Source organism: Callorhinus ursinus, unplaced genomic scaffold, assembly GCF_003265705.2.
Source record: "Callorhinus ursinus isolate GAN/ISIS: 27379988/994484 unplaced genomic scaffold, GSC_fseal_2.0 scaffold19, whole genome shotgun sequence".
Taxonomy (NCBI): domain Eukaryota; kingdom Metazoa; phylum Chordata; class Mammalia; order Carnivora; family Otariidae; genus Callorhinus; species Callorhinus ursinus.
This window is the reverse complement of record NW_027397081.1, coordinates 11285402-11312738: the sequence shown is the minus strand read 5'-3', so window position 1 is coordinate 11312738 and position 27337 is coordinate 11285402. Positions and strand designations below refer to the sequence as shown.

Sequence of the window (27337 nt, the reverse complement as noted above, 5' to 3'; positions counted from 1 at the left end):
TCCTGCGCGCCAGCAGGCCCTGAACAGCCCGGCTTAGCTGACGAATGGGATGATGGGAGTTGGAGTCTCGCCCGGTGTTCCGACCAGTTTCCCCACCCCCGCCACGTGTTTTCGGATGTTACTGGACGCGCATGTTTTTCAGAACTAAGTTTATTCGTTTCACAGAAGTTATTTCCTGAGTTTGGATTAGTTGCAAAGCGCCTAGTTGAAAAAGAAGTCTTACTTTGTTTGGTCAAAAATGACCTAATTATTTATAATTTTTTACCTTTTTTGGTCTCCCCCCCCTTTTTTTTTTTTACCTACCTGCCCCTCCACTCCCCACTGGGTATTTTTCTCATCGACGTAAGGCAGCAGTGCGGTGTGCTTCTTTTTTAGGCCAGAAGGCCAATTCGGCTATCGTCAAATCCTTTAAAAATCCTTGAGATCTCGTGTGAGCGATCTCTTAGCATGCATTAGGTGTTCAATAAGACTTTCCTTCGTTGGCAAAGAGCTGCTCTTTATTCTTTAGGGAGGGAGGTGGTCTGTTTGAGCTCAGCTGTGGGGTGTCAGTGGTAATGACTTCCTGCTCCACCCTTACAAGTCCTCAAAGTTTAAATCTTGTCCTTTTATAACGAATCTATGCAGCAAATTAAAATGAACTAAAAACAGTTCTGCCTGCTCTGTAATCTGCTTTGGTTTTGATCGAGTAATCTCCGATGTAGCTACAGTTTCCGTCATTTCCAGGAGACGGCCATCAACAGAACCTGTTGACCCTGTAGTGTCAATTGCACGAATCTCTTAAATCTTGGCTATTCAGTAGCAAACTTGTGTGCAGAGTGCAACTTTGTCACAAACATTGACTTCAGGCTGGAATTACACCCTCTATATATTTTCTCTGAAAGCCGTATTGCCACTAATTACAGAGCTTGTGGTCCATCGCATAGTAATTCGTACCTGGTGAGCTGGTTTTGTGAGAGAGAAACTTGTTGCCTAATCAGAGCTGTAAGGATAGCATATAGTGTACTGGATGTCACCTTCAACTCCTTTGGTGTACCCAACCCACCTGCCAGGGCACATAGAAACTCTTTGAAGGGTCATGAAATTGCCTGCACAGATTGTATACTTATAAAGACTTTTATTGTGCACAATGTGTATATATTATAACTGCATTGCCTGATGAGTCACATTGTTTTGCTATAGCTTTTTATTCACTGTAGCCTACTTTGTAAGAAACAGTCTACATTTCTTCCTTTTTTCCCTTAGTTTTTAACTTGATTCATAGAAAGTAGAATCAGTTGAAATACAGAAACTTTTATCAATTGGGCTTTTTATCATCCTTCTAAAGTATTATTTCTTTAAATTTTCACAAAACACCTTTTGTTTTCAAAGTTACTACTGAAACATTGTTCAGTTTTATTAGAAATTACAACTTAGAAAATGCTATTTACACTTAAGAACTTATATCCTGAAAATTTATGACCTTAATTTTAAAATATTATGTAGTTAAAAATTATGTGTGGACATTTTTGAAACTTCGGTTTTCATAGTAACTACTTTATAATGATAAAGACACATTTTAGGTGAATGGTGCTATAACGCAAGGAGACTTAGCAGTTGTTGGTTTTTGTCTGTAATATTGTTACATTAGTGATCTTAAAGATTAATGTCCCAAAGCAGAGCACCATACGCACCAAATTCACAAATCCCAACCATGTAAATGAGGACAGACACAAGAACAGGGAACATTAGAATCTGCAAGCAGCTTCATCCGGTGGTGGGCTCAATCATTTCTCTGTCTTTTCCACACAACTCTGGTCAGAGACTTTGCCTTTTCATTTCTGTTCAGATCCTATAAAAACTGCTTTTATTAATTAACAACAAGGTTATAGTGCTAAGAAATCTTGTTCTCTAGTATCATAGACTGATAAACTTTGCTGTTTGGAGTCATTTTAATGAGAATAGAACATCTCCTCTTACTTAAAGAATCTGAGCCTTTTGAGTCACTGACACAGAAAAGCTGCCTTAATTGTCACCCCAGGGGCAGAGATTCAGATAAAAGGTTTTCAGACACAGCATTCCACATTTATCTTGACTTTTTTGTTTCTAAATAAACAGGGCTCTGAGTCAGCTTCTCAACACTGGGGGTAGTCAGACTATGATGTTTCAAACAGAATCAATGACAATGTTTCTAACAGAACATGACCAAGGCCACACAAATACTCCCCTAATTAAGAGATCACTAGTTCTTTTTTATGTTTTTTTACTTTTATTTTCTTAATTGTGGTAAAATAAATGTTCCTATTTTAACCATTTTTAAGTGTGCAGTTGAGTGGCATGAAGTACGTTGTTGTGCGACCGTCAATGCCTTCCATGTCCAGAACTTTCTCGTCTTTCCAAACTGAAAATACATGTCCATTTAAACACTAACTTCCCATTCCCACCCACCCAACCCCCTCACCCAGCCCTTGGCAAACACCATTCTACTTTCTGTCTCACTGAATTTGACTACACGAAGTATCTCATATAGGTGGAATCACACAATATTTGTCCTTTTATGTCTGGCTTATTTCACTTAGCACAATGTCCTCAAATTTCATCCGTGTTACAGTGTGCATCATAATTATCTTCCTTTTTAAGGCTGACTGATATTTCATTATATATATATGGCACATGGCATCTTGTTGATCCAGTCGTCAGTTGATGGACACTTGGGTTGCTTCCACCCTTAGGCTATTGTGAGCACTGACATGGTTTTTAATATTATATATTTATATATATATATATTTTTTTTTTTTAATTGGGCTTTCTCACCAGAACTTCCCCAGACCTGCTTTGCTCTCTCACTTCCTAAGCAAAGATTACTGTGATAATCAATCCAGAGGTGATCCCCACTCCCCCTGGTTCCTCTTTAGAACTATTCCAAACTCTACCTTTTAAAATGTCCTTCCCTACTACTCCCTCTTAAGAGAGGCCCCTGGTTCCTCCTGTTAATTGTGACAGCAAGTTCATAAAACTAACACTGTTAAAATTGTGTTCTAGTGAACTTTATCTGATATGCTTTACCTACATCCTATTTAACTAGACTTTTATTTCCAAACACATTTATTTGTGTACTTTCATAAGACTCACACGGAGCCATATAATAAGGGTAGTAGTACTAGTTAGTAGTCACCAAAGTAATGAAACTATTTCACACCTGTAAACTGTCCTACAGTTTATAAAATATTTTTAAACAGGCAGTAGGTACCTCATGAATACTTACCAGTTGATGTTAATATCTCTTCCTTTCAACGGCTTTGTGGAGCTTAGTCTTGAGAAATGTTGACATCAGGTTTACTGCTGTTAATTACTGACAACTGCTATTTACTTCAATCTAGTGATCTGGGGAATAAAGGATGATAAATCTTTTGCCTTTACCCTTTATCACTGTAAAAAAAAAGTAAAAATAGAAGCCAAATATAATCTTCAAAATGCACCTTGTATAAAATTGACACTCTATAAAGACTTTCATGAAATTTGAACTGCATTTTATCTCGATTCAGTTCAACAAACGCTGAATCCTTGGAGTGTATCAAACACTGTGCTAGAATATCAAAGTAAAAATACAATTAAGATGATATTTATTATACCAGACACTGTAGGCATTTAAGATATTAAAATAGGCTTACCATCTAAGAATAAGATGGTTCATTCTGGGTTTAGAGTTCTTCCTTTGCAGATAAGGAAACAGCTTTACTTTTTCCATCTGTAAAATGGGTTGCATGATTAAGCAAAAACATATAAATATCTAATACATTACATAATAGGTGCTCATTTATTTCTGGAAGCAAATCAGAAGATACAAAATTTAATAAAGAGAGTTGTACCAATGCTTTAAAGGATTAGAGAGGGCTATGGGAATATAGGGGAAAGGGGTTCATTTTGTCTGAAGAGATACAGGAGGTTGGACATTGAATTTGATCCTTAAAAAAGGTAACTTTGACAACAGATAGTATGGTAAGCCTATCCCAGAGAGAAAGAATATCTTGAACTTAAGCAACTAGAATGATAAGTCTTTAAAATAAGAGAGAAACCCAAAAGAGAACGAATGCAAGAGGTACAAGTAAGAGTTCTGGAAAGGTTGGAGTCACACTTCCATTGGGACAACTACACAGAGGTATCCAGCGGGCAGCCAGGAAGAGCGCACGGAAGGAGACGTGAACGTGGAAGTCATGTACAGAGACGGGATAGATGGAGCAATGGGAGAGAAGAAGGTTGCAAGTTGTCTAAAAAACACAGCTATAGGCTCAGGCCAACCTTAGGAACTTCGTTTTTTCGCAAAACTAATTTTTAAACCCAGTTTGCACGTAAAGAAGATTCTCAGCTGGATTTATGCATGTTGGCACATATTGAACCAAGCGGTGAAGCAAGCCCACAAGAAGCCAATTTCTTGGAAGAGTAAGGAGTATTCTTGGAGAGAAATCAGCTAAAGGAAGCAGCAGCCAGAAACAAAGAGCACAGGGCAGCATGGAAGCGGACTAAGTCAGAGGGAGGAAAACCGTAATTCTGACAGCATGCAACTATCATGTAGTAGACTGTCTCCTGGCTTAGTCCCTACTGGTTGTGTGTCTAAGGTCCACGAGAACGGAGAGGTGTCCTAAGAGAGCGTTTTCAATAAAAAGCACATATGTCGCTTGAGTTCTCCACCAGCACAACAAAATAAAAGACAAAACTGAAGCAAGGCAGCAGCAGGCATGGGAACGAAGAGGAGTATCTCTTCCCACTCCTCATACTGGCCTTCCATGCAGAAGAGCAGCCACTGGCATACCAGTCCTGGCCCCACGCACCTGGCCTCTCTAATTTCTCCATGAAAACGCGGAGTAACATTTCAAGACTTGGAACAGAAAATCAGGCAAGGGCAACCTGGTACAAAGGCAGTGTCCTAGGGGGTGGGCGTGTTTAGAAGTCCTACAAGTATTTGGGCAGGAGGCTTAGCAGAGCCGAGGTCCTGTGTTACTCCGGTGGAGGGTCCCAGAGAATTAAGTGTGAGTCCTTTCTGTCACTGGCACCCACAGGTTGTTCAGATCTAACCACCTCCCTGTGCTACCAGGCTACCTTGGTGATTTCTGGATATCTTGATAACAACCTTGAATCAACTAGTAATTGTCACTGCAACCAAGTTTAGACAACTCTATAATATATTCTGAATAGTCCAAGGTAAATGCTACCGGAAATTATGACATCGGGCTAAAGCAGTCTAAGTAATTATTGGACAAAAGAAAATGTGCATGAATATTCAATGTGGGCCATGTATAATAAAAAAAATGGGCTTTGGATACAAACTAGCTAAATTCAAACCCTACCTCAGCTCATTTCTACCTATATTTCCTTAAACAAGTAGACTCTAGTCTCTCTGAGACTCTTTCCTCATCTTCAAAACACTGAGAGCACTATGGCATTTGAAAAATTATTGTAAGAGCTTCAGATACTATGCATAAAGGCAGGAGAATACCTGGCATGTGGCAGGTGCTTAATAAATAGTATAAATAAATCATCATTATTATTTAACAGACCCAACTCACCATTTATAAATACTGACCATTTCTGATCACGTAGCCAGCATCTGAGAAAACAGACTGTGGCAGAGAGTGAGCATTACCTATCAAATACCCCTCTTTCTTCATGCATATTTCTCAGTTTTAGCAAGACACTTTGTCATCCTTGTGGCTGGCTGTGGTCATGTGACTGAGTTCTAGCCAATCATATTATTGGATTTCCAAAAGTTTTCTTGAAAAGAATTGATTTATCCTTCCTGATACTTAGAATTTTGGCACAGTGGCTAAAGCCTTAGTACCTATCCTGCACCATGATACCATCTTAAGCATGGAACTAGTGGTGAGGATGCTAAAGCAGAAAGATAGGAATGATTTTGGTCTCTCTATGCGTGGTGACTTAGGGGAGCTTCCATACTACCTAGAAACTTGCTGGAGGTGAAAGAAAACTCCCTACTTTGTGAAGCCACTATTTTTGAGCCTCTGTTTTTGATAACCTAACACAATTCCTAATCCCTACAGAACATGCTTTGGAGATTGCCTATATTTAAGTGGTGAGTGAAGAAAAAGGAAATCAGAAAGATAACTATTGGTCAAAGTGGTAGGAATAAGAAAAGTTTCAAGAAAAGGCAGCATTACAGAAAATAAAGGAAGAAAAAATTTGAAGGTGTGAGTGAAGTCTTTGGTATCAAACTCAGGATGAATTCAGAAAGATGTCATTGTATTTGGTCATTAGAACATAAAATTCGGGGTGGCTCGGTTCGCTGGGTGTCCAACTCTTGGTTTCAGCTCAGGTCATGATCTCAGGGTCCTGGGATTGAGCCCCACATGGAGTGTGGAGTCTGCTTGTCCCTCTCCCTCCCCCTCTGCTCCTCCCTCCCGTCTCACACACTGTCTCTCTCTCAAATGAATGAATAAAATCTTAAAAAAACACACACACAAAATTTCGCTGCAGCTTGAGAAACAAATCAGAGAACTACAAGTTGACAAAGTGAGTAACAAAGGTTCTTTCTTGGTGCCTTGGAGAGAATGGAAGAGAAGCAGCATAGGAGCGAACAAGTTTGTTAAGAGTAAGAACCACAATGCCACTGACAAGAAAAGCTCAAGAAATACAGGGAAAGAGGTAGAGAAGAATGAAATTGAGAAAAAGGTATCTGCAAAAGATTCTGGGAGAACAAATCACAGAAGCACAGCTGCTGGGACAAGCCTCAGAATGATCACTTTCACAAATGAAATCTTCTCCTTTGAATGAACACTGGCTTTTAAAATAATTATATTGTCCTGACAAAATTTTTCAAACGTTAAGTGCTGACAGCAGTAATTCTATTTCTACATGGTAAATTAAGTGCCACCTTCAAACACTTGCATTAAATTTTAAATGAGCATAACAGCACTCAGAATGTAATTCTGAAAGGGGAAAAATCTTGCAACACCAACAAAACACGAGGAAAAGTAATTGTTGGGAAAAGTACATAATTAGCTTTCCATTATTTTTAAAATTGTCACTAACAGCAAATAGACTAAGAGTAAACTAATACACCAGAAATATGTTCATGAAATTAGACCCTCTTCAGAGCTTATCATTTACCTTTGAATTTTAGTCATCTTGTGCCACAACCAAAATTTTAATGACCTGTTTCTTTTTCCCCTCATTGTACAGATCTCATTTTATTTCACAGAACTTATTACTGATACAGCTCAATGTAAGCATTGCTCTAAAGGCAAACTCTACAAACTCCTTAGTACTATTTCATTCTTCAAATTTATTGTATCTAGTTTGCTTCCTGTAAAAGCAATAAGAAATAGCTACTTCACTTTAGAGAATACTTTGATGACTAATCCTAACTATTCAAATAGGAAGACATCCATTTCCTATCTTCTGATTCTGCACTGACCTCAAAGTAGCCTTTGAATTCCATTCTGAGAAGAAAAGGTATGGATTTAAAAATTACAGACATAAAAAAAACTAATAAATTATTTTCACTTTTTTTGCCCCATCTGTACAGTGATTCCCAAAGCAAAACACTTCATCTTGGGAGGGTCGGGGATGGGGGTAACATTTAGTACTAGGGTATTTGAGAGTGTGAGTTTAGGAGTAAGAAAGACCTACATTCAAATTCTGATGCTATCTGTGTGACCTTGGGCAAGTAATGAAAACTGTCTACATTTCTTGTTTTTCGCTCATAAAATAATAGTAACAACCACTTCCTACAATTACTCCTTTCATTATGATAAATGAAATAAGCCAGACACAAAAGGTCAAATAATGCATGCTTTCACCTATAGAAAATATCTAGAAAAGGCAAATTCATCGAGGCTTAAAGTCTGTGGGCTGAAATGTTGGGAGTGGGAAGGGCAGTAGAATAGGAAGTTACTACGTAAAAGGTACAGAGTGTGTTTCGGGTGACAAGAAAATTTTGGAAATACAGAGTGATGGTTGCACAGTGTGAATGTACTAAATGCCACTGAACTGTACAATTTAAGATGGTTAAAATGCCAAATTTTATATATTTTACCACAATAAAATTTTAAATGGAATTATTTCTTTATGAATAGGAATTAAAAGTTTTAATTTAAAACTTACAGATCGCCAAATTTGGAGGGAGGCCCATCTTAAAATAGAAACTAGAGGACCTCAATCTGTGACTTGATGTGTTTATACTCCAGCCACAAGTCATTTTACATTCAGGCCTGAATGCCTATTATCTGTGGGCTTCACACAATCATAGTCAAAATCATAATTGGATTTTTCTTCCAACTTGAAAAATTACGTTTTCTTGATTATGTTTTGAATTCTGGAAAAAAAAAAGGCATTTGTTTAATAGTGTTGGGAGAAACAGACAAGCAAAAAAACTGGTTCGATCAGAACTTCACAAAATACACTAAAATAAATTTCCCAAATGGATTAAACACTTAAATATAAAAACAAGGGCATAAAAAATCCTGAAAATATGTGACTATTTATTTTGGGACAGGGAAAGAATGTATAATTCTCAAAATCGCAAAGAAACCACTCAAGAAAAGATAGTTTTCATCCCCCACCCACTCATGTGCACACACACACATTTACTATTTATTTCAATACTTAAAAAAATATTAGAAGCAAAATTAACTACAGCAGTCCCCCCTTATCTGCAAGATAGTTCCAAGACCCCCAGTGGATGCAAGATAGTACCTAACCCTATATATACTACGTTTGTTTCTTATACATACATACCTATGATAATGTTTAATTTATAAATTAGGCACAGTAAGAGATTAACAACAATAATAATAAAATAGAACAATCATAATATATACTGTAATAAAAGTTATGTGTACGTGGTCTCTTTCTCTCTCAAAATATCTTATTGTAACTATATTCATCCTTCTTGTGATGATGTGAGATGATAAAAGGTCTAGTGCTGAGAGGATGGGAGGGGAAGACGTAGACACTGTGACAGACTGAGGCTACTACTGAAAGATTGTCAGAAGGAGGATCATCTGCTTTCTGAACACAGCTGACCGTGCGTAGCTGAAACCACAAAGTAAAACCACGGATGGGGGAGGATTCCTGTAACTGGGGAAAATATTTACAAGAAACATTTCAAACAAAGCTCTGATATCCCCAAATACAAAGAGTTTTCACAGATGAATAAGAAAAATCAAAACCCTAGTAGAAAAATGGTCAAAGATTATGAACAATTCACGAAAAAACGGAACTGGCTGAAACAAAGTAGCCAAACACCCAATTTCATTAATGATAAAAGTGATTTAAAATTAATAACCACTATTTTGATGGAAATACCAATAGAATGGTTTAAAAGTAGACAGTCTAAGTTGCCACAGAAAAATTAACATAAAAAAATCAACATGCAAGAATAGCCAGCAAAATTTTGAAAAAGAAGACCAATAGGGTGGGTGTGGAATAGTCCTACAATAATTAGGTTCTAGGGCAGGAATAGCCAGACATTTGTAGATTGTAATGCCCAGAAATAGACAATACAAGGGGGGCTTTAGACACCATTTCATATAAGTGATGAAAGATGGACTGATAAATTTTGTTAGCAACTAGGCAGTTATCTGGAGAAAAAATTAAATTGGCTCCTGACTTCAAAATTTACACCAAAATAAAATCTAAATGGATTAAGCATTTAAATGGGAAAAATTAAAAATAAAATTGCTAGAAGAAAACAACAGTAGTTGTTTTTAGTTGTGCCATTTGCAGAATCTAGGTCCTGGAAGAATAGTATGGCAGATTTAATTTTTAAAGATGGTCACAACCATAGCTCCTGTCCCACATTCTTCTCTTGCAATATGATCTTAAAACTCCTCTCATTGATCACTGAGCTCTGTGTCCCCTCTCCATGAACTAGGGTGGACCACTGCGGCTTTTTTGACCAGAAGAATATAGCAGAAGTGACTTCTCAGGCTAGATTATAAAATACTTCCACCTTGCTCTCTTGGAATGCTCACTCTTGGAATGCATTCACCATGCTAAAAGGAAGCCCAAGCAGGACCACATGGCTAGGAACCAAACCACTCAGCTCACAACCTTGGCTGAGCTCTCAGCCAATAGCCAGCACCAACTTGAAAGTGATATGAGTGATCCATCTTGAAAGTGGATCATCCAGCCGTGAACTGAGTCACCCCAGTGATGCTAAGCAGAGAAGAGACATCCCTATTGAGTCCCAGCCAAATAATTTTTTTTTTAACACTGAGTTTTGGGGTAGTTTAGGGTTAGGGATTAGGGTTAGAGGTTAGGAGAGGGAGAGAGAGAGAATCTCAAGCAGGCTCCACGTTCAGCACGGGAGCCCAACTCAGGGCTCGAGCTCATCACCTTAAGGATCATGATCTGAGCCAAAATCAAGAGTCAGACACTTAACCAAGTGAGTGACCCAGGCACCCCAAGGAGATAAAATCTTTAAATATTAATGGCAATCTGAAACTAAAATCCAAGTAATTGTGATAAAGCACTGAAGGTGGTCTATATGCTTGTGGTGGGAGAGAAGCGGCAAGGAAAGTGAAGGCATGCTAAAGGCATTTTCTTGGTGGGGTGCAAGGGTGTCAGATACAATATTGCTGTGGTGGTTTGGCACTGTATCAGGTTAGTTAGGGCGGAACTTTGGCTCCCAGAATCTCCCCCACCCCCCTCTAGTTCCATTTAGAGTTGGTGTTCTTTAGTAAAGATTTTGACTGGCCTTTGTGTCTGCTCCCTAAATCCTTGGAATTTCCCAAGTGAGAAGAGTACCTTTGCGATTCTTGGATATCCTAGATAGTTTCAGGACTGGATCTGGCCATGCTGGAAAGATCAGCCACGTGATTAGAGCTGAGGCTTTGAGCCACTTGATACCAGTCCAAACTCCTGGGAGAGTTCAATCTCATGGCCAAGGTTCAATCAATCATGAAACCCCAGTAAAATGAAACCCCAGTAAAAACTCTGGACACAAAGCTTAGATAAGCTTCCTGCCTGGTACCACACACTGATGTACCATGAGGGTGATGCACCCTGACTCCATGGGAAGAGGACACAGAGTCTTATATTTGAGACCCTCCCAGACCTCACCCTATGTCTCTCTTTTGTCTCATTTGATTTGTATCCTTTTGCTATAATAAAATGTAATCATAAATATAGCTCTTAGCTGAGTTCCGGGAGTCATTCTAGTGAATTACCAAACCCGAGGGATTAGTGGGAATCCCTGAATTTGTAGCCAACTGGTCAGAAGTGTGGGTGGCCCAGGAATCACTGACCTTGCAGCTGGTGTCTGAAGTGAGGGCAGTATCTAGAGGAATAAGCCCTTAACCTGTGATGTTTGGCCTAACTCCAGATAGTTCGTGTTAGGACTGCAATGTAGTTTTGACCACAAGAGAAATTCACTTGAGATTTGGACATCGTAAGGAAAGGGTGGTCATATTTTTTACACTGCAGAGGATCAGCAGTGGGTGCCAGCGTACCTCATGCACATTGCTATCTCCTGGTTCACCTTGCTGGCGTGGGGCAGCACCCAGCCCATGGCTCCTCCAGGTCCTGCCACATGTCCTCCAACTTCTCTGAGTCCTGAGCCAAAGATACGTGCAGTTCTGTAGCCAAGAGAGCCGGTTACACCTGCAGGCATCATCTGAGTCATCTAAGGCAGAGTGATGAGAGACAGATGCAAGCTCTGTGTCTGTTTTCTAGCAGTTTCCGGTTTGCTCCTGCTCCTGTTCTTGTTCAGCTTTTCTTCCCAGCTGTGGATCTGGCAAACTTATTTATGACTTCAGGCCCAACACCAGATGCAGGGCAGCAGATTTTTCCACCTGCAATCACAGCTGTGTAAGGTTAAATCCCCACAGTAAGTCCCTTATACTTTATCACTCTGATTTTACCTTGACTGCTACAACTGTTTCAGTCTGTCTGATAAAAGACTATAAATTTAATATGATGGATGAGAATTTAAAGGAATACACTGCAGGAATAGAAATAGTATGACACTAGGGTTTTCAATTCTGACTACATACCAGACTCTTTTAAAAAATACTGATACCACTCTCCTCCCCTGAGATTCTGGGGTAAAGTTTAGGCATTAAGTTGATTTTTTTTTTTTTATTATGTTATGTTAGTCACCATACATTACATCATTAGTTTTTGATGTAGTATTCCATGATTCACTGGGCATTAAGTTGATTTTTGAAAGGGGATTCCAGTCTGCATCCAGGGTTATTAAATGCTGCCCTGGAAGGAAGGAAAAAAAAGAGAAAAGGTGATCAATCCTATAAACCTATATACGCAAGTAGGTAAAGCAGGAATAAATTAAAATATACCTTACTATAAGAGATATTCCTAAAATCAAGTGACATAAAGGTATTAAAAATTAACAAATAGACAAAAACAAAGCAGGCCAATATTAACAAAAAATAAGATGTGAAACAGCAGTATAAAACAGAATAGAGTCCAAAGTTAATAGCATGAAGATGGGTCAACGATATTTCCATTAATAACCGATTACAGGACACGGGGAAGGAACGTCATACCTCTTTTTGCATCTAGCAGCGCTTCAGGATATGCACTAACTGCACGATGTATTATTACTCAGAGAAAATGATAAATTAAAATCATCTCTTTCAGAACTAAGAGATCAAGAAGAGAAAAATATACAGAACTTAAAACATGTAATTAATAGAACTTATCTACCATATTAGCACATTTAACTCCTTGAATTCCACATAACCGATTTGTTGGGTTAACTGATGTTCTCCATTCTTTCTGTAATAAATGTCTTTGTCCTTGACATATTGCAAGCTAGGTGCTAGTCAACCCCTCCTCTATGTTCACCTGTTCTTGCTCTTACTAGGTAAGTGGTTCCAAACCTGCTTATGCTAGTTCTCATTAATATAACTTCTTAACCTGAATATTATATAAGCCAGTGAATAAGAACATGAATGTGAAATATGAATTTGTAAAATAACAATTTCTAGAAAACCAGTTGAATACTTGGTAATGATTCAGTAAGGATAAATCATGGTAAGAATTTGCTGTCAGATTAAATGTGTGCAAGACAACTGTAAAAAAAAAAATACATATGAATCCTAGAAAACTTGAATCCTTCACAAGTTTCTCTGCATTTGTATTCCACTATAAAGAAACCCAAAATGGAAATTACAGGCAACGCAGTCTGGCAGTGATTTATACAAGAAAGGCCAACTAAACTCCAACTGGTGTAGCTAGATGTAAGGAAAAGGCCTTGGCCCTACATCAAAAGATTGGCAGATGAATGTATATCTATGTGTATTAAATTAAAATGGATGCATTTTCATTTTTTAAATGACTCCTCATTCTAACATGTTTGATTTACAAATCTTGTCAGGTAAGAGATAATTTTGTAAAAACAGAATTTTGAGACAGAGAAAATAAATGTTTTTCAAACATGCATGGAACCATTATAAAAATTGGGAAAAGAAACCTTTAGGCAAATACCTTGCAGACATCACATAGTGCGGGATGGAACTCACAGGCAGAAGGGCCAGCCAAGGAGGATGGGTGTGGCTCCAGGTTCTCCTCAGCAACCCTAGGATAGGTGTGCGGGCCATGAGTCAGCATAGTTAGGTCACTGCCAGGAAACCTACAGAAAGCCTGTGATCATCCAGCTAGTGACCTGGTTCGTATCTCTACAAGTTTATGTCACATTGGCCACATTCTCTGTCCACAAGCTATAAAATTAAAAGTCACAGTAGAAGAAAAAAAAAGTCACTTAGAAATTTAAAAAGGATCTAAACAACTCAATTTAGAGAGAAAAATCAAACATAAAAATACAGACCATTTAAAGGAAGGATGGTGAGTACACTACATGTCAAAACCCAGGAATTACCTTCCACTTCCAGTCAAGATGGAGTAACAAGGATTTACCCTCCTGCCCAAAACAACCAATACACACAAAAAAGCACAAAACAAGACAATTGGACACCAGGTAGAAAGGACAGTGATCCTGAAAAGCAGGAGACGAATGAGGTAAGCTTTACGATTGCCTCAGCTTGCTGCCTTGGGGGAATTTCCAAGCTGCAGTGTGGTTTGGGGGCAGGGTGGGCAAAGCCTGGCAAGTTCCACGGGTTGAGGAGCTAAGACTGAGAATCTAGGGAAACCAAGCCAGCTAGAATGTCCAGTACACAGGACTGAAGAGGGTTAAGTTGCCCAGGAGAAAACTCTCAGAGATCTGCAGGTTTCCTCCAGTATCCATGAGAGTAATGAACAGCATAAAGGTTTGAAGAGATTATCTAAGGCTGAGAAAAAAAATTGTCCCAAAAAGTCAGAGGGAATACGACTCAGCACTCACATAGGACCAGGAACAGTATCTGTTCCCAATAGTCAGACCAAAAGTCTTGGTAATTCATGAGGCACCTGTTACAGTATCCAAGAGTTTTGCCTCAGTCAGTTATGGGGTGAGTTAATCCTAAATAGTTCTCAAATTCTGCCTAACAAATCTTAAATCATGTCCTGGATACAATGGTTTACAAGTAACGTATGTGTGTCCCAGAACAAAGCTCAAGAATATTTATAGAAATACAAACTATCAAGTATCCAGTAAGGTAAAATTCATATTGCCTAGCATTCAATCCAAATGACAAGGCATGCAAAGAAGCAGGAAAGTACATCCAATAATGAGAGTGAACCAACAGACACCAACTGAGAACTGACAAAAATATTAGAATTAGCAGGCAAGGACATTAGAAATTACTATAACTTTATTCCATTTGTTGAAAATTTAAGTAAACATAGTGAAGATATAAAAAGAAGATCCAAGTCATGTGCTAATTAACTGGGGTGGGGGGCGGAGAACCCTCTCACAATCACATGTATCGAATCATGTTGTATACCTTAACGGGCTTACAGTTTTGTCAACTGTACCTCGACAGAGCTGAAGAAAAAGAGTAACAATCAGAAGTGATGTAAATCCAACTTCTAGAGAGAAAAACTATAATGTCTAAGATGAAGATTACACTGTAATTGCTGACTAGACACTTCAGGAAAAAAAAAAAAAAGACAAGTGGGGTTGAAGACCTAGTAATACAACTATCCAAAATGAAACAGAGAAAAAATAATTTAAAAAATAAACAGCATATCAGTGAGCTACGGGATAACATCAAGAGGTCTTATATAAGTGTAGTTGGAGTTTCCAAAGAGGAAATTGAGGACAAAACTTTTAATAATGGCCAAAATTTTCCCAATTTTGATGAAAATTATAAACCTGCAGATCCCTGAAGCTCAATCAACTCCAAGCAAAAGGAACATGGAAAAAACTGTATTAAGACACATTATCATCCAATTGCTCAAAATCAGCCAGAGAAAAATGACACATTATGTACCTAACAGCATATTTCTTACAGGAAAAAATAACAAGCAGGAGGACAGTGAAGCCACATTTTTAAAGTATTGAAAGGAAAAAAAAGGCCTGTCAAGTTAGAATTCTGTACCCAACAAAAAGGTATTTCAAAAACAAAGGTGAAAGATACTTTTTCAGACACGAAAGCTAACAGAATTCATCACCAGCAAAGCCAACACTGTAAGAGATACCCAAAAAACTTCAAGTAGAATACCAGATGGATAAATGGATCTACACAGAGGAACAAAGAGCACCAGAAATGGTAACTATTGGAATAATAAGATTTTTATTTATAAATCTCTTTAAAAGAGAATGTTTAAAAAAAAACAAAAACAAAAACAGGGCGCCTGGGTGGCTCAGTCAGTTAAGTGTCTGCCTTCAGCTCAAGTCAAGATCCCAGGGTCCTGGGGTAGAGCCCCATGTCGGGCTCCCTGCTCAGTGGGGAGCCTGCTTGGAGAAGGCTGCCTGCCGCACCCCCCCCACCACCACCACTCTGTCAAGCAAATAAATGCGCTTTAAAAAAACAAAAAAAACAATGCAGTGAGGGGCTTTTACATATATAAACTGTGAAACAGCACAGCTTCTAACAAGTCTGACCAGGATGTAGGAAGAAATATATCACGAACTAAAACTGGACTCTAACTGGAGGAAGAGTTTAACAAAAATTGTAAGAAATACCATGTACTTCTATCAATTAATTTGGAAAGATAAAGAAAATGGTTGATTTTTTTTAGAAAGGTATGAATTATTCAAATTGATTTCTGAGAAAGTAGGAAACAGTTTCCCCCATGGCTAATAAGGAAAAATGGGGGGAAAATCATTTATTTCTAAGACTGTTTTATGAGTTCAACAAGTCTTAAATTAACAGATAATTCCTGTATTATTCAATTTTCTTGCCAGGGCATAGAAAAAGATAAGCTTACCAATTCATTCCATAAAACTAGCAGAACTATAATTCCCAAACCAAGATAATAAACAATTTTTTAAAGAAAACCTCATGAATACATATCTAAATCTTAACATTTTTTAAAAATAGAATTCTAGAGTGTTAATGGCACAGTATCTTGTAATATAGAGTTTTTATAACAGGATGAAATGATGGTTCAGGATTAGGAAACCGATAAAAAAAAGAATACTATGCTGAAGCCTCCCTTTTTTATTCAATTATTTGACAAATGTTCATTTACTCATCAAAAATTTACCAAGTATTACTGTAGTGCCAGGCACTGGATAATGAGAATTCAGTGGTAAGACATGGTCTCTGCCTTCATGGAGCTACCTAGAGAGATACAGATAAAAAGAAAATTAACACAGTATAAGGCTATGACAAAAAAAATACAGGGTACTATTACTGCATTACATAAATTGGCACATTAGGGTGCTGTTGGAATAATCCTGTTGAGGATGACTGCCCCTTCTCAGATGATGGCGGTTGGTGTGAGGAATATGGACCTACGAAGTATGATTAGAAAGTAGTATCAAAAATGTTGGTTGATTGGATAGAGAAGGGTTGAGTCAGATTCTTTGGGGTCTTAATATCTTAGTGTTAGGCACAAAAGGGTCAAATAAGTTCGGAAAATACTAGGTTAAGCATAAAGATTTCTTTACTGCAGTACTTGTCAGAAGCTTTGTGGTGTTGTCACTAAGAGAAAGACACCCAATGTTAGATAGTACCCAACTTTACCAAAACACTTGATTACAGAACCCTTATTGTGCAGAACACCTTGTGAGAATGGTGGTTCAGGAACACATGGGGAGAAACTGCTCCCACAGAAACACCTCTTCCTTCCTACTGCAGCTCCCAAACCGACGTGAATCATCTTACTAACTATATTCAGTTTGTTGAGACTGTCTTGTTTGATCCCTTTACACAGGACATTTATTGGTTTGACTACCCTCAACTGGGAGAGATTGAAGTGAAAAAGTTTCGCTGAAACCTCAAAAGGGGTGTGTCCCAAGTCATTAAAAAAATAAAAAGATTATTCCGAACCAGGATTACCTATGAATCAATATGAAAAGAACTGACCCAAAGATAAACTGCAATAAAGCAGAATACATCTTTGTGAATCTCTATAAAAGCTAACAAATATTCATACAGGTAAGATACCTGAGAACAAGCTCATTGGAAACAAATCCTTCTATTAAACTGCTAAAGCAAACAGAAATTTTTGATCCTAAATGCTCTCCATGTTGAGTAAATAATTCCATTTGCCTAAAACTGCATGCATTTTATTTACAAACAGGGAAGACCTGAGAGTACGTGAACTCTCAGAGGCTAACTTGAACTAGTTAGCTAATGCTCAGAACTATAATCCACGTCACCAAAAATCTGATTCTAAAATATTAAGTTCTATATGTACAAAAGGAGTATTTCAGGATGCTCTAAGAACAGACATTCTTAACATTAGGCAATCACTGAATTGAAGCATATTGCTAACGTCGTATACAGTAAGTGATGTCAAAAAAATAAGGCACGGTCCTTTTTGTCTTCAATATATTAAAAAGCAACAGTACAAATGCTGTGATTAATACTAAAAAGGATCAAAAATTTTCAAGGAATGATATTTTTATAAACAAGTTCTACAACAAAGAGGAAACAGCATCTTGATACACAAAAGTTCTGCTAAACAAGATCTTAAAATTTTTAATCAGAAAATGTTTAAGACTAAATTCTTTCAAATGTTCAAACAAAAAAGCGACCTGTACAATCTCCATAATAAAATGTATCCTTATACACATGTCCTGGGCACTTTGAAAATGTCAGAATTTTAAAAATTTGAGTGTTAGAGGCAGCACTTAAAGGCTTCAGGAACCTTTTTTTTTCCTCACAAAAGCATACTTTCAGTAAAACATTTTACCATTTTTATCTGACTATGCATTTACATTTGTGTTATTCCTGAAAAGGGGGATTTATATTAACACTGTATTTTTAATGTAAAAAAATACATTTAAAAATATTTAACTTCCTGAGTGACTTCAGCTATACATCAAACATGACTTAATGAGCAAATTCTAAAATTTTAGAATGAGATAGCATGTATAAATTTACAATTTTATGTTCAATTGGAGTAAAATTCAAAAGACCAGGTCACAGAACTTACACTAAGAATTCTCTAAGAAGTCAAATATGATTTATCCCCAAACTTTACCAATAAACTTTCTACATAAAATGTTAGTAAAATGAATCACTGAAATTAATTTTCTCATTTAACAAAATATTGATAGTCAATTCAGACTATCAGAACTTGAATGTTTTCATTATACACACCAAAATCTGATTCACTAACAAGAAACTTCTTGCAATACAAAAAGATAACAGATAATTAAAATATTTGCTTTATAATACAACCAACACATATAATACATCCTCCTTCCTCATTTGTCTAAAATGATTAGGAATTGTGGCTCTTTCTTTTGCATAAAACCCTTTCCTCTTCATAAAACCCTGAGGTGAAAGGTTATTACTGTAGTAAAACTGGAACCACAACCCTTATTTCTGTATTAGACTGTAGCAATAGGTTTTAAAAATTTTATAAAGAAACGTGGCAACTTGTAAAGCTGCTCTATACAGTTTAACAAAACATTTCCAGGTCAGTTTAGCCAAAAGGACCTAGAATGACCCTATAACAACTTCGGACCTAGAATGACCCTATAACAGCTTCGTCCTTTTAACACTTGTTAGTGTCGAGATGAACGCCATTTCCCATCTCGGCTGTTGTCTCGTCTGTTGTCATAGTCGTGGCTCCAGCCATCAGGATTCCTATCCTCACTGAAGCAGTCATCCCTGCTTCCTCTGTAATGATGATCAGACCCATGGTCGGTGTACCACTGTTCACGGCTATAATGCCGATCCGGGATGTAGGGATGAGAATTCTGTCTGACTTTACGTTGTGATGATGGCGTATCTTGGCGCCACTGGGAGCTTGAAGACTGGTTAAAACTATGACTATGCGATGGGGAAAATCCTGATGGATCCAGATGTGGAGAACCAAATTTCCCACCATAGGACATCTGTCTCAGAACACTATTCATCTAAGAGAAGACAAAAAGGGAATGTTAACTACAAGTATTTCTAGGTATCAAAGCCAATACATATTTAGTCACAGTGAACCCAACACATAATGATGGAAAAGCAAAATTACTCTTGCCCATATAGATCGTAGGTTAAACAGAACTCAAAGTAAAAAAAAAAAAAAAAATACAATGGCTTTGTTCATTCCAATGTATACCTGTAAGCTATTTGTACATAACTACTACTCCTTGCCCTCAAGAATACAACTTAGAAGGGAAGAGGTCATACAAATGATTATAATGTAAATCACTGTCTAATGAACACATAAAGAGCCAAGAGCTCAGGAACATGAGGAAAGGCTTCACGAAGGTGGCATTTTTATCTAAGTATTAAAAGTGTGGATGGAATATTTTAAGGGGGAAGTATACCAAGGAAAGGAAATTGCAAAGATAATAAGGAAACAATGAGTTTGTAGAATAGCAAGAATTCTGACTGATAACAGATCTCATAAGCAGTGAATAATGGAGTTAGGCTAGAAAGGTTTATTGGCATCAGATGACGGGAGTGCCTTATAAGTAGGCTAGAGAATTCAGACTTTATCTTACAAACGATAGAAAATCAAATTACCAGGAAGACAAGCAAAACAGGATTGTAACATTCATTTTGAAACATTGTGAGATGTGAGATGGGCTAGTGAGGAGAAAACGGAGACAAGTACGAACTGACTAGACCAGTGGTCCCCAATGCTGCCTGTGGATAAGCATTAGCCAGTCATGATTTTTTTAAATAGCCTATACCACAATGAGAAAAATATGTGGTATTTACATAAAAGTTGACATCCCCTTATATTGGTCCCTCAAGTTTACTTTATTTCACTTATATTTTTATTTTGTAGACCTGCAAAAAGGTGAGGGGTCACAAGCCAACACTGCGATTTGGGCAAAGAAAAAAAGAAGAAATGAATTCAAGAAAAGGAAAAAAATAAAGGATTTGGTGACAAAATGAAAAAAATGAAAGACTGGAGACAAAGATGGAACAGTAAAACACACCAAAGATTTTAAGCCTATTCTCACAGTCTCGTTATTACAGAAAAAATGGAAATGAAGGGGAAACTGGTCAAAGAGTCCAATCAATATATTCAAGTACTGTTATTAAGCATTAAGGAGAATGTACGGTAAGAAGCTCTTCAGCATAGGTTGCAAGAATATCAGAGAATAAATTTCCAGTCCTTGAAACACACACATACACCCCCAACCCCCAACAATGGCTGAAGAAAAATACAAATGTGAAATGCAGTTCTTCTATTTATCTTCAATCTGTTAAACATGTTTTTCAGCCCAGTGAAAATCAAAATGGGTGATCAACCTACAGAGATCATGCTAGTCTAACTAACTTGGAACATTATTTAAGAATCATTTGAACATTTTTTAAAACATTTATTTTAGAGAGAGAGAGTGAGCGAGCGCATACAAGCACACATGCACACCCAAGTAGGGGCAGGGGCAGAGAGAGAGAGAGAGAGAGAGAGAGAGAGAGAGAGAATATCAAGCAGACTCCCCACTGAGCACAGAGCCGGAAACAGGACTCGATCTCACCACCCTGAGATGACCTGAGTCAAAATTAAGAGTCAGATGCTTAACCAACTGAGCCACCCAGGCACCCCTGTTTGAACATTCTAAGTTTTTGGGGTTTTTTTTTTTTTTTGAAGATGTCTGAGTTTTAGTCAACATTTTTGCACAACCTCTAGAGACATTATTTAACTTCAGTTATAAGTGACCTTTAGACCCAACAAATATGTCTCAAGAAGTGTATTTTAGTTTATTTGCAAAGGAAAGTAAATGAGTGATAAATTTTTACAGCCGTGAGAGAGATGCAAGTTTGTAGCATAATGTTGTTAATTGGCTGATAAATTTAGACTGGGTGTTCAAAGAATTAAGGTTTCAGCAAGCGTTCAATATATCAAAATGTGACTATTTTTGGGAAGCTGAGTTTAAAACCCTCAAAGTACATAAATCACTGGCAAAAGCAATTACAACTTCTGCTTTTGTCTTTGTAAGACAAAAAACTTCTTGTGACAAATTTTGAAAACTTCATAAACTGAATTGTATTTGCAAGTGTACATCGTATTGTTGCGTTGCATAATTATCATATAACGTGATACTTCAAAAACCTAATCATGATTTTCTGGGTTTTCTATTTTAATTATATTGTGTTGCTCTTTTTCATTAAATTTTCTGTGTAACACTCCACGGTTTCAAATTTTAGCAGGCTGCAACTTAATCTCAGTCCTGCCTTTGCTAATTTTATGACCTTTCTAACCCTTAATTTTCCTATATAACAGGGCATATATCTCAGTTACCCTGAAAAATAAGTAATATATGTAACACTTTTAGGTGATATTGCCTGACACATATTAATTAATCAATACACTGTAACTATTTTTATTTTTGTAGGGACTTCATTTATGTGTGTGTGTGTGTGTGTGTGTGTGTGTGTAAGCTACTTAAAGGCTTAGTCTAGACATTTGGGTAACCCCAGTTCTAGCTCTAGTAGATGCTAATCAAGGTCTAATTTGTTTTAAATTCAAAAATTTGATAATTTACTCATCATGAAACTAACTTTTTAGGTAACACCTTAGAAATTATTCAATTTGTAGAAGACTGCATGGTATTTTTCATGGCTACTAAGAGACTAGCTTGTCTGTACCTGTGAGTAAATAGCACAACAAAGACATGTGCTAGTTTTTTTAATAAAAGGAATTATTACTTTATTTAAAAAGAAAAAAGAAAGGAAAAGAAAAGAAAAAAAATAAGGGGCGCCTGGGTGGCTCAATCAGTTAAGCATCTGCCTTCGGCTCAGATCATGATCTCCAGGTCCTGGGATCAAGCCCCATTCGGGCTCCCAGCTCAGCAGGGAGTCTGCTTCTCTTTCTCCCTCTGCCTCTGCCCCTCCCTTGCTTGCGCTCTGGTTGTCTCTCTCTCAAACGAATAAATAAAATCTTAAAAAAAAAAGAGAGAGAGAAGAGAAATATCAACCTACCACTGCTTGTCTCTGAAAATTTTCTGGAGAAGAGAAAGATCTCTGAATTATCTGTACTGATGGAGTCATGTTATCCACAGTCCTTTCATACCTGTGAAAAATAAGAAAACCAACATATAATCATCAGTTTAACATATATTTACTACATACCAATCATGAGCAAGACACAGTGTCAAAGGTAGGAATGAACAAGACAAGGTATCTATCTGCTCTCATGGATAAGGGTAAGGATTCAGACAGTAAAACAACTTCATCTTGTTACAAGTGATATAATAATTGATTAAAAAGCAAGTAATGGGATAGATATAGGGGTTCTATTTCAGCTCTGCTGGTCAGGGATGGTCTTTCTAAAAATGAGACACATCTGAAGTGAAAACTAAGTAACAAGATTACCTGGAGACAAAACATTCCAGCTGAGGGAAGAATTAGCACAGGGGTAAGCAAGCTATAGAGCCTGTGGGCCAAACCCCGTTTTTCTAACACTCCTGTCTGTTTTATCTATGTAGTGTTACAATGACAAAGAAAAAGAAAAAAAAAGTATGGCCTGTAAAGTCTGAAACATTAACCATATGGCCCTTCACAGAAAAAAAAAACAAAAAACCTTGTCAAACCCAGGACTAGGGCAGAGGCCTAGGTTGAAAACTAAGATGAAAGGATTTGGTTGATTAGATATGACAGATGAAGGAAAAAGAAAAATAAAGGATAAAATCCAGATTTTTGGCTTGAGCAATTATGTGGACATTTACTGTGAGGGGGAAGAGGAACAGGTCTGGGGGAGCAAGAAATTAAGAGTTCTGTAACATAAATAGGATATTAATTTTAAAGAATTATACCTATTCTCAATTCCTAAAAAAGTAGCTTGCTCTACAGAAAAAGTCACTTTAGCAAGTGCTTTAATTTTATTTTAAAATACTTAGCATCAAATCACTAACTGATTTGTCTCATAGTTTAGATCTTTTCATTTTGGGTTTTCTTAAATCCGGTTAGACACGTGTATGTTAAAGGGGTAAAAAGTATAAATTTCCTTTTTTTTTTAAGATTTTATTTATTTATTTGGGAGAAAGAATGAGAGATAGAGAGCATGAGAGGGAAGAGGGTCAGAGGGAGAAGCAGACTCCCCGCCGAGCAGGGAGCCCGATGCGGGAACTCGATCCCGGGACTCCAGGATCATGACCTGAGCCTAAGGCAGTCGCTCAACCAACTGAGCCACCCAGGCGCCCCTATAAATTTCCTTTTAAGAAAACAAAAACGATGTGCACTCTAGCCTTAAATTAAAAACAACTTATTTACTTGTATATTTTTTTCCAAAGAAATTCTCAGGGAGGTAAAACTTTTTTCCTCCACCTGAGATACCTTTGAAGCTTCTACAAAAGTGGTTTGAGATGCTTCAAGTTCCAAATGTGCTGAGAAGTATTTAAACACAATTTCAGTTGGCAAGAAAGGTTGCTAAGAGGTACCATTTTTACACTATTCTTTCTTGGAAATTTTACTTTCCAGTTATCTTTTCATACTGAAGCGACTTCGCTCCACATCCTGGCACCACCCTAATCCAAACCAACAACCTCACCCTAATAACTTCCTTGCTATCTTGCTACTAATAGCAATACTTAGCTACCAATAGCTTCCTAACTGGTCTATTTTCAGCCTTGTCCCCTCCAATGAGCCATTCTCCCACAGGAACCAAACAACTTATTAAAATACAAACCTCTTCTTGTTACTATCCTACTGAAAACATTTCAATGTGTCTCTACTGTTTTTAGGAGAAAATTCCCAAATCTTAACTATGGTCTGTAGGAAAGATCCTCTTTCTACTTCACCAACATCATCTACTACTCCATTTTTCCTTCATTATCATCTAGATACATCTGCCTCTTTTAGTTCCTAATGCATTTATATCATCTCTCCCTGTTAGACCTTTCTCCAAGCACATTCTATGATTTCTTTAGAGAACTTATTAAACAGGTAGTCGCCAAATATATATGTATCTTCCTATAGACTTTTAAGCTTCACTATGCAGCCTATGACAGTGGCTGGGGCTCAGTCACAATGCCTGGGTTTCAATCCCAGCCCACTGTTCATGAGCAGTTCAAACTTGAGCAAGTTAATGTCAGTCTTCACTTTCAATAGAAGGTAGAACTAACAATAATCCCTACCTCCTAAGACTGCTGTGAGAAATAAAACCATAAATGCAAAGGACTTGGTGAAGAACCTGACACATGACAGATATTTGTTGACTCTTTCTTGAATGAAGCCCATTATGACTGATGAATAGCTCTACCGATAAACCAGGGGGAAAAAATGTCCCTGGTAAAATATTACGCTTCCCAAAGCAAATAAAATTATTTAGTATAAACATGGTACCTTTTCTAACCCTTAGTAGCTGGAAGAGACTCTGGAGAGCATTCAATTCAGCTTTTCCTTACAAATGGAAGGACAGGACCAGAGAAATGAGACTACTTCAAGATTACACAATCAGAGAGGCAGACCTAGAATCCAATTCTATAAACTCTTAGTCCACCAGTCTGTTACTGATAGGTACTTTTAAACTGCAAGTAACAACAAATTAGTGATCAAAACTAATTTGAATTTTTAAAAGAAAATAAAATAGAAAATTGAGTATACTGAAAGTAGAGAATAAGTAATGTTCTGGGAAATTTCCAGTTACATATTAAATATGTGGCTATGGGTATATGTCTTCACAAATGAACGTAATTATAGGTTCATATATATCTATTTTAGGGGTACTATGTGTCTGTAGTCCCCTTAAAATAGATACCTAATTATAATCCAAAATATAATATAGCAGAAAAATAAAGAAGTAGGCACTTAAAGAAGGAAACAAATCTCTCAGTATGTTTTGAGATCACTACCTAAAAAATTTCTAATAAATGATTTTAACAACAGGTCCAAAATATTACCTGCTAGGAGATGTAGAGGTAGGGCTTGAGTTTCCAACATGATGCTGGGGATATGGCAAACTGACATCCTGTGAGGCATGGCTACTTCCTAAAATGAAGTAATTTGAGAAATTATCCTTGACAGAACAAGTTGAAATTTTATCCCTCCTACCCCAAAACATGCCAAAAAGGTAGACTGAAGCTACAAGAGAAAACTTCAAATTTCACTAGACCGCTTTACAGGTTCATCAGAATGAAAATTATGTGTTTAGTATCAGATACATCCAAAACAAAGGGTTCCAAATAAGTACTATCCAATGTACAAATATCCAATCTGGCCACAACATTCTGATCCCCACACTAAATTTTAACTGGATACATGGAAAGTTTCATCCTCACGTGATCCAGAATCAAAATTTGTAAATGTAAATCACAAAGCAGCCAGGAAAAGTATTTTTAGAAAACAACCTCACTCTTTTCAGAGCAGGAACCCAAACCCAAGTCTTCCTAACAACAAAGTTTATGCTCTCTTTAGTAACCCAAACTCAATTCAAAAATGACGATTTTCAAAATCCATGTTGTCAACGTTATCTAGTTTCAGGGATATATAAAGCTTACTACCCACAAAGCTTAAAGTATTTTCATCCAACAAGAGGTTCTTTAAAAATTGAGTAATAAAATTAAAAACAAAGAACAAAGCAGCAAAAAACCCGTCTCCCTAAACAATAACACTGAACAGTTACCTGATCTAAATTGAATTTTGATGGGCCTCCCAAAAAGTTTGATTCCATTAAGTAGATTCATCGCATAAGGAACAGATACTTCATGTTTGAAATTCACAAATGCGAACTGTTTTGGTTTACCATCCTTATCTTTTGGAATTTTCACTTTTACTACCGGTCCAGCCTACAAACAAAAGAAAGTCTTCAGAATTTAAATGAGGAAGTTTAAAAACAACAGAAATGTAACCAGGAAAAGTCTAAAAAATGGACTCACAGGGATTTCCACCTCAATTAAACACTCTATAGATATGACTCAACACTTGATTCACTTATTTGGGGAAGGAAGCCTATAAGGAACTGGAAACAGTCACTCAGTTTACATTTCATATGACTTTTTAACAAGGCAACCAACATCCACCACTTTCCCACTCCAGGTACCGTTTATCAAGAGCTAGAAAAAGTGGTTTCCTTGGACTAAAAATTCACTTTTGTACTGATTAACCACATATTACCAGTTGTTAGAGAATGGAACTGGAAAGAACAAGAAATTCTGAATTTTTAACACATTTTAATGCAGATTCAAATACAAAAACACTACGAGTCTGCTGTTCTATGAAGTAGTCTATTTTAAATTATTTTAACGCTGCGATTAATTAAAAAAAAAAACTTAAATGGAAACAGATACTAAACAAGCAACTGAAATCTAATTAGCCAGATAAACCGAAGACAAAGTGCCTTAAGGGGAAGGATGACAAGCAAAGGAATAGGAAAAAGCCCTGCTCCACGAAGAACCCCCACATATCGTGCCCCTTCGGATCCTTGAATCTTTACCTCGGGAATGCTTCACTGAGGAAGCCTCCACCACCCTGGAGTGAACTAAGGTTCTTCCCATAAAGCGACACCCAGCGAGCGCCTCACTTTCCTAGTGGACCTCCGGCCCCAAGCGGCCCACCCGTCGGGCGCCCGGACCCACAGACCCCCTTTCCCCAAGAAGGCGGGCATGACCGGCGGACTGGGCCGTATGGGAGCCGTATAGCGAAAGGAAAAGCCTGCTGTCGGCCGCTGACCTGGTGGAAAAGCTCGAAGAGGAGCTCCTCGGTCACTTTAGTTTCAAGGTTGCCCACAAAGAGAGTGCGATCCGCTTCCGCCGCCGCCGCCCCCATCTCAGCGTCGCCCCCTCCCTAAAAAGGCCGAGGGGGTCGTCGCCGTCGCACTTACTGCGCACTCTCGGAAACCCCACGTCCTTGCCCTCCTGGGCGTCACGGACGTAAACGTCAATCGCGCTCGCTCCCGGCCGGAGCCGCGGCGCACGGACGCGCTGCGC

At 37.7% G+C, this 27337-nt stretch overlaps 1 protein-coding gene across 7 annotated transcripts; it reads right to left on the bottom strand.

The window, feature by feature from the left end:
- Positions 1-40: 40 nt before the first annotated feature.
- On the bottom strand, positions 41-27311 carry RBM7 (RNA binding motif protein 7). Of its 7 annotated transcripts, XR_012381512.1 has the most exons (10): positions 27081-27311; positions 26035-26197; positions 25313-25400; positions 22395-22485; positions 11445-19375; positions 8095-8305; positions 3648-3724; positions 3456-3562; positions 3242-3360; positions 42-1828 (listed from the first exon to the last, which is right to left on the bottom strand). XR_012381512.1 is itself a non-coding variant. In XM_025893893.2 (5 exons), the coding sequence occupies exons 1-5, from the start codon at positions 27174-27176 to the stop codon at positions 19022-19024; spliced, it is 792 nt and encodes a 263-aa protein (XP_025749678.1). In that variant the 5' UTR covers positions 27177-27311; the 3' UTR covers positions 10658-19021. The 7 variants fall into 7 exon arrangements, 1 of the variants encoding a protein (XP_025749678.1); XR_012381509.1 differs by having other exon boundaries at positions 41-1828; positions 3242-3562; XR_012381511.1 differs by lacking the exon at positions 3456-3562 and having other exon boundaries at positions 3242-3405.
- Positions 27312-27337: the final 26 nt, after the last annotated feature.

What these genes read in the sequence shown, in the direction of transcription:
- RBM7 (XM_025893893.2), bottom strand. Translation starts at nt 27,176, where the DNA reads ATGGGGGCGGCGGCGGCGGAAGCGGATCGCACTCTCTTTGTGGGCAAC. An exon ending in ACCTCTACATCTCCTAGCAG is followed by an intron (nt 22,486 to 25,312) that starts GTAATATTTTGG and finishes TATTTTTCACAG; the next exon opens with GTATGAAAGGACTGTGGATA. An exon ending in ATTTTCAGAGACAAGCAGTG is followed by an intron (nt 19,376 to 22,394) that starts GTAGGTTGATAT and finishes GTCTTCTCTTAG; the next exon opens with ATGAATAGTGTTCTGAGACA.